Source organism: Nomascus leucogenys, chromosome 15 (assembly GCF_006542625.1).
Source record: "Nomascus leucogenys isolate Asia chromosome 15, Asia_NLE_v1, whole genome shotgun sequence".
NCBI lineage: Eukaryota > Metazoa > Chordata > Mammalia > Primates > Hylobatidae > Nomascus > Nomascus leucogenys.
Window position 1 is genome coordinate 16,259,427 of NC_044395.1, and position 10,916 is coordinate 16,270,342.

The 10,916-nt window shown below is 51.2% G+C and overlaps 1 protein-coding gene across 8 annotated transcripts in view; it reads right to left on the reverse strand.

The window, feature by feature from the left end:
- Positions 1 to 10,916, reverse strand: part of TMEM25 (transmembrane protein 25) — a 32,342-nt gene that overhangs the window by 21,280 nt on the left and 146 nt on the right. For 2 of the 8 annotated variants that reach the window (XR_004033605.1, XM_012495873.2), the window contains exons 1-7: positions 10,294 to 10,907; positions 9,704 to 10,015; positions 8,958 to 9,248; positions 8,614 to 8,745; positions 8,275 to 8,305; positions 8,033 to 8,133; positions 7,805 to 7,894 (exon numbers count right to left, since the gene is read on the reverse strand). Coding sequence is in view for 7 of the 8 variants with exons in the window: in XM_012495873.2 (XP_012351327.2) it covers positions 7,805 to 7,894; positions 8,033 to 8,133; positions 8,275 to 8,305; positions 8,614 to 8,745; positions 8,958 to 9,248; positions 9,704 to 10,015; positions 10,294 to 10,768 (1,432 nt within the window). In the remaining variant the exon portion in view is untranslated. Of the gene's footprint in view, positions 1 to 6,322; positions 7,653 to 7,804; positions 7,895 to 8,032; positions 8,134 to 8,274; positions 8,306 to 8,613; positions 8,746 to 8,957; positions 9,249 to 9,703; positions 10,016 to 10,293; positions 10,911 to 10,916 lie in introns of those variants that run through there. The other 6 variants (XM_012495876.2, XM_030828995.1, XM_012495872.2 and 3 more) reach the window with 6 other exon arrangements.

The window sequence follows — 10,916 nt, forward strand, 5'->3', positions numbered from 1 at the left end:
ACAGGAACTTTGCTTAGTAATGGGCATTAAATGAAGAGAAGTTAAAGCAAACAAATTTTGTGAAATAAAATGAAACCCCAATCGTCCAACATTGGCAGTTGAGGGGAATCATTTTTCCTCTGGAATTTAATTTTTCTAAGGGTCTCTCTTCAGTTAATGCCGCCTTCCTGAGGCTGTCTGGCTCAAGACCTGTCTGGTTGTGGTCTCAGGGAGCGTAGCTATTGCAGTAATCCAGGTGAGAGGTGATTGGGGTGGCAGTAGTGGAGATGGACAGATTCAGGAAATATTTTGGAGTTATGTCAGCCAAATTCCGGTCAGGAAGTCTGAAACCATGCTAGTTATTTCTAACAAAGGGTGTGTATCCAGGCACAGTGGCTCACGCCTGTAATCCCAGAACTTTGGGAGACCGAGGCAGGCAGATCACGTGGTCAGGAGTTCGAGACCAGCCTGGCCAATAATATGGTGAAACCCCACCTCTACTAATATAAAAATTAGCCGGGTGTGGTGGTGCAAGCCTGTAGTCCCAGCTACTCAGGAGACTGAGGCAGAAGAATCACTTGAACCCGTGAGGCAGAGGTTACAGTGAGCTAAGATCGTGGCACTGCACTCCAGCTTGGGCAACAAAGCAAAACTGCATCTCAAAAAAAAAGAGTGTTTAATATGGGGAATTGGCCAGATGCAGTGGCTCATGCCTGTAATGCCAGCACTTTGGGAGGCTGAGGCGGGTGAATCACTTGAGGTCAGCAGTTCAAGACTGACCTGGCCAACATGGTGAAACCCTGTCTCTACTAAAAATACAAAAAGTTAGCTGGGTGTGGTAGTGGGCACCTGTAATCTTAGCTACTCAGGAGGCTGAGACAGGAGAATCACTTGAACCCAGGAGGTAGCAGTTGCAGTGAGCCAAGATCATGCCACTGCACTTCAGCCTGGGCAACAGAGCAAAACTCTTTCTCAAAAAAAAAAAAATATGATAAATTGGTTACAAAAGTGTTGTAGAGGCTGAAGGAGCAAAAGGGAGAACGGAGGGTACTGAGGAACATTAAAGGGGTGGTAGCCATTGCCGGCGCTGGTAGCAGAGGTGCTGTCTAAAAAAACAAAACAAAACGAAACAAAATCGATACCATCAGCCTAATAGATACACAATAAACACATAGGTAGGAGAGGAACTGTTTCTTACAAACCCTTTAACTATGATCATCATGCTTGAGTTTAAGGAGCAGGCATATTTGAGCTGATGACAAACTTTGAGCTGACAAAACAAAACTGAGGCTTACAGCAACCTCCACCTCCCGGGTTCAAGCGATTCTCCTGCCTACGTCTCCCGAGTAGCTGGGATTACAGGCATGCGCCACTACACCCGGCTAATTTGTTTTGTATTTTCAGTAGAGATGGGGTTTCACCATGTTAGCCAGGATGGTCTCGATCTGCTGACCTCATGATCCGACCGCCTCAGCCTCCCAAAGTGCTGGGATTACAGGCATGAGCCACTGCGCCCAGCCTCGCCCAGCTGATTTTTGTTTTTTTTTTGGTTTGTTTGTTTGTTTGTTTGAGACAGAGTCTCGCCTGGGTGACAGAGCGAGACTCCGTCTCAAAAAAAAAAAAAAAAAAAAAAAAAAAAAAGGAAGAGCCCCAGGACCTTCCAAGGGAGCATGGATGAGCAAGTCAAAAGAAGTGACAGCAAGGCCCTCTGGCTAAGAAAAATTTTGGAGTGGCAAGGAGCTCACACACAAAATCAGTAGAGGCCAGAACTCAGCTCCTTTCAGGTGGCTGGTACGGCCTTAGCCATTCTATGGAGGAAAATACTAAACAAGAGAGAAAGGAGGAAAAGGCATGAACCAGAAGCCCCCACAGCCATGGAAGCCAGGCCAACCCATAGTCCCAGCTAGTGGGGAGGCTGAGGCAGGAGAATGGCAAGAACCCAGGAGGCAGAGCTTGCAGTGAGGTGAGATTGCGCCACTGCACTCCAGCCTGGGCAACAGAGCGAGACTCTGTCTCAAACAAAAACAAAAACCAGAAGATAAATCTGCGCTCAAAACATCATCCCATTTCTAGGCTCTTCCCGCCTCATGATTCTCCAGTGTATTTTTTTTTTTTTTTGAGATGGAGTCTTGCTGTGTCGCCCAGCCCGGAGTGCAGTGGCATGATATTGGCTCACTGCAACCTCCGCCTCCCAGGTTCAAGCAATTCTCATGCCTCAGCCTCCTGAGTAGCTGGGACTACAGGTGCATGCCACCATGCCTGGCTAATTTTTGTATTTTTAGTAAAGATGGGGTTTTGCCATGTTGGCCAGGCTGGTCTCGAACTCCTGGCCTCAAGTGATCTGCCCGCCTCCGCCTCCCAAAGTGCTGGTATTACAGGCGTGAGTGACTGTGCCTGACCAAAAATTAAAATAAAGAAAAAATCACAGCCCATCAACAGAGCCGATGAAAACTTACACTGGAGAAAGGACACCCTCCACAATACATGGTGCTGGGAAAATTGGATAGCCACCTGCAGAAGAAAGAAACTGGCCCCGCTAACTCTCACCGTATATAAAAATCAACTAAAAATAGATTAAAGACTTAAACATAAGACCTGAAACTATAAAAATACTAGAAAAAAACCTAGGGAAAACTCTCCTAGACATTGGTCTAGGCAAAAAATTTATGACCTGGCCGGGCGCGGTGACTCATGCCTGTAATCCCAGCACTTTGGGAGGCCAAGGCAGGTGGATCACAAGGTCAAGAGATCGAGACCATCCTGGCCGACATGGTGAAAACCTGTCTCTACTAAAAATACAAAAATTAGCTGGGCATGGTGGCACACGCCTGTAGTCCCAGCTACTTGGGAGGTCGAGGCAGGAGAATCGTTTGAACCCGGGAAGTGGAGGTTGCAGTGAGCCGAGATCACACCACTGCACTCCAGCCTGGCAACAGAGCGAGATTCTGTCTCAAAAAAAAAAAAAAAAAAAAAATTATGACCAAGACCTCAAACGCACAGCAACAAAAACAAAAATAGACAAATGGGTCTTAAACTAAAAAGCTTCTGCACAGCAAAATAAATAATGAACAGAGTGAAGAGACAATCTGTTGAATGGGAGAAAATATTCACAAACTATTCATCCAACAGGGGATTAATATGTAGAATATGCAAGGAATTCAAACAACTCAACAGGAAAAGAAACCAAATAATTCCATTAAAAAGTTGGCCAAGGACAAGAATAGACATTTCCTTTTTTGTTTTTTTTTTTTTTTGAGATGGCCTTACTCTGTTGCCCAGGCTGGAGTACAGTAGCACAATCTCAGCTCAACTGCAACCTCCGCCTTCCGGTTCAAGCAATTCTCCTGCCTCAGCCTCCCAAGTAGCTGGGATTGCAGCTATGTGCCACCACGCCCAGCTAATTTTTGTATTTTTAGTAGAGATGGGATTTTGCCATGTTGGCCAGGCTGGTGTCAAACTCCTGACTGCAAGTGATCCGCCCGCCTCGGCCTCCCAAAGTGCTGGGATTACAGGTGTGAACCACCATGCCTGGCCAACATTTCTCAAAAGAAGACATACAAATGGCTAACAGGTATATGAAAAAATGCTCAACATCACTAATCATCAGAGAAATGCAAATCAAAACCACAATGAGATACAAGCTTACCCCAATCAGAACGGCTATTATTAAAAAGACAAACCCTGTCACAGTGGCTCATGCCTGTAATCCCAGCACTTTGGGAGGCTGAGGTGGGCAGATCACGAGGTCAGGAGTTTAAGACCAGCCTGGCCAATATGGTGAAACCCCGTCTCTACTAAAAATACAAAAATTAGCCAGGTGTGGTGGTGCATGCCTGTAGTCCCAGCTACTGGGGAGGCTGAGGCAGAAGAATTGCTTGAACCTGGGAGGTAGAGGTTGCAGTGAGCTGAGATGGCACCCCTGCACTCCAGCCTGGGTGACAGAGTGAGACTCTGTCTCAAAAAAAAAAAAAAAAAAAAAAAAAAAAAAGACAAATAATTACAGATACCGATGAGGATGAGGAGAAAAGGGAACTCTTAAAGACTTAAACATAAGACCTTATATTGGTGGGAATGTAAACTAGTATAACCACTATGGAAAACCGTATGAGGATTCTCTCTTTTCTTTGGCCACTCTGTGGCCCAGGCTGGAGTGCAGTGGGGTGATCTCAGTCACTGCAGCCTCCACCTCCTGGGCTCAAGTGATCCTCTTGCCTCAGCCTCCCAAGTAGCTGGCACTACAGGTACATGCCACCACGCCCAGCTAATTTTTGTGTTTTTGTAGAGATGGGACTCTCACCATGTTGCCCAGGCTGGTCTTGAACTCCTGGGTTCAAGCGATCCACCTGCCTCGGCCTCCCAAAGTGCTAGGATTACAGGTATGAGTCACCATACCCCGCCTGTGATTTCTCAAAAACTAAAAATAGGATTACCATTCAATCCAGCAATCCTACTTCCGGGTATCTCCAAAAAGGAAAAGAAATCAAAATATCAAAGAGATGCCTGCACTTGCATGTTTATTGCTGCGCTATTCACAATAGCAAATATCCAGAATCAACCTAAGTGCCCATCAATTGATGAATGGGTGAAGAAAATGTGGGTGAAAGAAAATGTGGGATAAAGAAAAGAAGTGAGTTAAAGGGTACAAACATATAGTTAGAAGGAATAAATTCAATGCTTGATAGCAGAGTGGGGTGAGTATAGTTAACAAAAGTGTATTGTACTTGGGTAATGGACACCTTGAATATCCTAACCTGATTACTACACGTTATACACATGTCACACCAGCCTGGACAATAAAGTGAGACCCTGTCTCTACAAATTTTTTTTTTTTTTTTTGGACAGAGTCTTGCTCTGTCACCCAGGCTGGAGTGCATTGGCACGATCTCAGCTCACTGCAATCTCTGCCTCCTGGGTTCCAGCAATTCTCCTGCCTCAGCCTCCCGAGTAGCTGGGACCACAGGGGCATGCCACCATGCCTGGCTAAGTTTTTGTATTTTAGTAGAGATGTGGTTTTTCACCTTGTTGCCCAGGCTGGTCTCGAACTTCTGAGCTCAGGCAATCCACCTGCCTCGGCCTCCCAAAGTGCTAGAATTACAGGCGTGAGCCACCGTGCCTGCCCCCTCCAAATTTTTTTAATTAGCTGAGAGCACAATGGCACACACCTGCAGTTCCAGCTACTCATGAGGCTGAGGTGGGAGGATCCCTTGAACACAGGAGTTCAAGGCTGCAGTGAGCTATGATTGCACCACTGCACTCCAGCCTGAGTAATAGAGCAAGACACACACACACACACGTGCTCTCTCGCGCTTTCTGTATATAGACACATAAATGTATATGTAACAAAATTTCAATGAACCTCATAACTTCGTACCAAAAAAAATCACAGCCCAGTCTGAGCCTTCTGTTCCCATGGGCAGGACAAAGGGGCTCAGCATACTTTAGCCCAGTCCTGAGGTGGGAAGGAGCAGCTGCGTGACGACCAAGTGAGAATCAGATGCTAGTTATAGCCAAGAGCCCCCGAAACAGAAAATGCCAATCCGGCCATTGGGAACAGTATAATTAGAGAAATATTATTTATTTTTCTGAAGCACATTTGGTCATGTCAGAGTTGAGTGGTGGGTATACAGGTGCTTGCTATGTTTTTTCCACTGTGAGACTGGAAAACTTCATTTAAAAAACATATTAGGCCGGGCGCAGTGTGGCTCACGCCTGTAATCCCAGCACTTTGGGAGGCTCAGGCAGGTGGATCACCTGAGGTCGGGAGTTCAAGACCAGCCTGACCAACATGGAGAAACCCCATCTCTACGAAAAATACAAAATTAGCCGGGCATGGTGGCGCACGCCTGTAATCCCAGCTACTCGGAAGGCTGAGGCAGGATAATCACTTGAACCCAGGAGGCGGAGGTTGCGGTGAGCCGAGATCGCGCCACTGCACTCCAGCCTGGGCAACAAGAGCAAAACTCTGTCTCAAGAAAGAAAAAAAAAAAACATATTAGAAGAAGCCTGGGTGTGGTGGCTCACACCTGTACTCCCAGCACTTTGGGAGGCCGAGGTGGGCAGATCACTTGAGGTCAGGAGTTCGAGACCAGTTTGGCCAACATGGTGAAACCCCATCTCTACTAAAAATATAAAAAGTAGATGGGCGTGGTGGTAGGCGCCTATAGTCCCAGCTACTTGGGAGGCTGAGGCAGGAGAATCGTTTGAATCTGGGAGGCGGAGGTTGCAGTGAGCCAAGATTGCGCCACTGCACTCCAGCCTGGGCGACAGAGTGAGACTCCATCTCAAACGAAACAAAATAAAACAAAAACAAAAACATACTAATAGAAGAAATGAAGCAGAGATATGTAAATTAATTCGGTCAAGTTTATTAAACCTACTGTGTGCTCAGCACTGTCCTAGGCAGTAACATGAAAAACATTACAAAAGAAGATCTCAATAAGGGAAAAATATATTCTGTACTATATTAATTTCCAATCATTTACATGTTGCTTTTTAAAGCATTCTTAGGTCGTTTTGGGGTATGTGGTCTCCTCCTTTCTCCATGTGCCCCTAAAGCTTCCATACTGTTGAGTTATGTGCCTGTGGTGACCATCCTCCAGGAAGGGCACCTTCCTGCTAATGAGGCAACCATGGGTTGGTCAGGGCTGGGGTCCCGTGGTGCAGGAGACACGCTGAGAGGAAAACCACCAACCCCGAGAGCTCAGGACACTCACAGTGAATCACAGAAGGCCAAACGTGGGGAAGCCACAAAGAGGGCTCTGGGCCCCTCACTTACCCCCTCCCCTAGGGGATGTGCTTAAAGTGCTAACACCGTAAGAAAATGATGCATAGCTACAAGCCGTCCTGGGTGCTACCAGACTCATCGCCTGCCTCTTCCTCCCTGACTTGTGCTAATACTGGGTGATGGCACAGGCCAATAGAAAAGTCTAGTGCCTAGTTAAGTAGTAGAGAAGCTCCAACATGTGACCTAGAATTCCCAAGAGGAGGTGGGGACAGAAGAGAAGAAGAGAAGGGCAGAGAGGTGTGTAGCAAAAAGGACTAGTTTGTGCTTGGCCAGTACCCCTGGGGCAGGGGTTGGTTCCTGTGCAAAGGGCAATTTGGTTCCACACAGCTAGCAGGGTCCTAAATTTTACCTAGGGAACAAGGCTACATAGCATAGGAAGGAGGAAAATCCATGCAGGGCCCTCCCTGTCCCCCACACAGGCACGCCCCCATGCCTACTGTACAAGGTGCTGTGGAGTACTGGGGTGGGGCATACAGCAGGCCATGCCACACTTGGATGCTAGATGACATCTGAACACCCCTGGCCAAAGAGCTCCCTCTGGAAGGGCCCAGTCGTCACATGCAGGGCCCACCCTGAGTCAGCATGAGGGGCTTAGGTCCAACTGGTAGCCTTGCCAAAGATACCTGTGCCCCTGCGGGTTACAGCCCAGTGAAATGCATCACGTGCATGACATAGAGGGCACCCCAGCCAGGAGGGCAAGCAAAAGTGGCAGTGGCATAACTTCTTCACGTTGGTGACATAGCTAGGCAGAGGATGCCTTGGAGGAATGGGAGGGTGTCCAGAGGCCAAGAGAATACTCCTGTCTCGCCCTCGGCTCAGAGCCAGATCTCATCACTGCTCACACTGGACACTCGATAGATATAGCCCAGCATTGGGAGGCGGATGAAACCTGCGGGATCAAAGAAGCCCGCGGGGACTCAGTAACGCTTGTTCCTTGGAATTTGGGAGAGCCCTCTCTGCCTCCTGGGCACTTGGAGGCCTCTGGCATAAGCAGAGGGCTGGGGGGCAGAGGAAGAGGGTGGCAGGCCCCTTCCCCAGTACCTCGGCTGGTGAGGAGGCCGCCAGGCTCCGGGTCCAGAAGCTCTGGCCGGCTGTTGTTCTGAGCCATCTGCCGGTCTGCTGGTTTCACTGCTGGTTGACAAAGAGGGCGCAGTGTTCAGGACCAGGAGTGTGCCTGATGGGGCCTCGCCCCTCCCAAGCACCAAGTTCTTTTTCTCAGAAGCACTTCTGGAGATTAAGCAGGGGCAAAGAGGAGGGCCCTAAATATACCTCTGGAATCTGGAGTGAGGTCATTGAGCTGAAGGTTGGACGGAAGGGACATGTTCTCCCGTGGCAGGCGCACGTTGTTGAGTTTTAGGTTGTTGGAGTCACTACAGGGAGGACAAAGGTCGGGACGGATATGCATCCTGGCACAGGCACTCACGGCTGCCTCTACCAGAAACCCCAGGCTCCCTCCCGTCCCCATCCTGCATTTCGGTTAGGCTTGTCCACCCAGCCCCAGGAAGAGTTACCTTGATATCAGAGATGGGCGCCGGGAGGGGCCTGTGGAGAAAGAAACCATGTCCCTAATTCTCAATGTGCCCTCCCACGCTGGGCTCTCCTCCTACCCTTTCAGACCCAGGACCCTCAGGCAAGGGGTCTCTCAAATGCCCAGGCCTGGCCCTGGGGCCAGAGACTGGGTTCCCAGTGCTTGACCCGGCTGCCTGGGATGCATGTCACTGCACCCATGGCCACCCCCTGGAAGTGCTCTGCCACCGTCAGAGATGACTGGTTCTGCCCAGCTGCACTTGCTGTCCTGGCTGCCGCTCAGCCTGACCTCATCCACGCTGCCCCCAGTGTCCCTGGCCTACCTTTGGTTTTCTTCTCTTTTCTGCAGACCAGGCAGGCCACCAAGGTGCTGAACCCCACGAGGGTGCCCAGGGCAAGCCCAGCAGCCACAACAATGCCCAGCAGTGGCACTTCCACCCGGGTAGCCAGAAGCCCTGGAGGATGTCCTCTGTGTCAGGTCCCAAGTGGGTAGTGCCCCAGCCCCAACATGCCATAGGTACTACTCTGCCCTCCTTGCCCAGGGTGGCTGAGGACAGTTCATCCACAAGACCCAACCACAGGGCAACAAGTATTCCCATTTCTGTATGGGGACGGGACCCCTGAGCCCACCTGAGGCTTTGCTGGGCCACTGGCTGGCCATGCTCACCTGGGGCTGGAAGCGAGGCACTGGTGACACCCACGTCATTGGTGGCCACCACCGAGAGGTTGTGTGCCAGGCTGCGGAGCTGCAGCTGCACCGTATGGTTGGTGAGCCAGGGGTAGTTCTGCGCATCCAGCACCAGGAAGTCAGAGGTGTTGACAGTCACTGGCCCATCCTGGTCGATCCAGGTGACATTGGCAGGCGGGTTGGCACGCACCAGGGCAAACAGGACAACCAGGAGGCCTGGGCCTTGAGCTTCCTGGTACTTGGCACCGACTTGGGCAATCTCTGGCTTGACTGGTGCAAAGCAGAGGCCAATGTGCTCTCACCACAGCCCCTCACACTTCTAGCCCTTTCTTCCCAAACCCAGATGGGAGCCAGGGGCCTGGGCCTCTCCTCAGAGGGGAGGCTGAGGAACAGGATGGCTGGGTCTGCCAGAGAGGCAGCGTTTCGTAGTGATTATGAGTGTAAATACTAGAGCCAAATGCCCAGATGTGAATCCTGGCTCTGCTTCTTACCAGTGGGATCATCACCCTGGGCAGATTGCTTACCTCTTTCTGCCTCAGTTTTCTTATTTGTAAAATGGTGACGACAATAGTAATGACCTCATGGGATTACTCAGAGGATAAAAGGAGTTCATATTTGCAAAGTGCTTAAGTGTCTGCTAAATGTCCTGCGGACCACCTGCCTGGTGGGTGCTGGGGGTCCCTGGGCAGAGAACCTCTCTCCCGGCCCACCTCAGGGTCACTCACATTGCACATTGAGGATGACAGAGGCGTTGGCTGATCGGCCACTGCTAGGGTCCTGCAGGGAGCAGTTGAGCTCATGCTGGGCCCGATGGGCAGTGACAGTGAAGGTGCTGGTGCCTCCAGAGAAGGCCTCCCCTCCCACGCTCAGCAGTCTTGAGGTGCTGGCCTCCTGCAGCTGTCCATCCAGATACCAGGCCAATCTGGGGGTGCCAGGCCCCCCTGCCACCCGGCAGGTGAAGGCGTGGCGTTCATTCTCCCGAAGTGCCCGCTCAGCCCAGGTCTGACCATCTATTTGTGGCTCCAACTCCCCCCAACCTGGAACACAGCAGGGGGCCTCTGGGAAGGGCTCAGGCAGGGTTGGTACTGTGCTGTGACCAGGAATTGGCCCAGTGAGAGGAGCAGCAGGCCAAGGGAAAGGGCGCCTGAGTCCTCTCACCAGGGACTGGCTGGTTGGACTTAGGGTAGGTGAGTGAAGGGAACAGGGACTCCAGGGCTTGGGGCCTGGAGTGGGTACCCAAACAGAAGTGCAGACAGAGGAGAGAGGGGGCTTTGGACCCCGGAAGGACTTGGTCAACGACTGAACAGGGGTGTACCTGAGCTCAGAAGGGCTGGCAGGAGCAGCAGCGTGTGCCGGAGGGCGGCTGGGCTCGGAGGCAGCGCCATGGTGGCCCGGGCCTGGGCCCTAGGCTGCCGAGAGAAGGGGGCGGGCCTCCCTGTCAGCCAGGTGACAGCAGGCAGGCCTAGCAATTGCTCCAGGAATTTACTCTCCAGAAACAAAAAGAACCATGTACGGAAACGCAAATGTAGACGAGCCCCCAGTGGCGAAGGCACGGACACGAACGGCAAAGCCCAAAAGCACAGACCCACCCAGCAGACACCTGGACATCCTGCAGGCGCAGAACCGAGCACTGACTCCAGGCTACAAAACAAACAGGCACACGCCTGCAGATACGCAGAAGCAGCGAGCATCCGTGCAACCACACCTTGCACACAGGCACACTCACACACACTCATACTCGGTCTCCACGCGCCCCTTTCCCAAAGGGATCGCCTTTCTCCTGATCCCATCCTCTCTCCTGCCCTGTTCCCTCTCCCATCCCTTGCCCTACGCCCCCTTTCCTGATGTTGGTGGCTCCGGTGGATGTCGGCGGAAGAGGAGAGGGTCGGAGGGTGGGGTCGCCGAGCATCCCGCCCCCGCCCCCCGCCACCGGGGCGG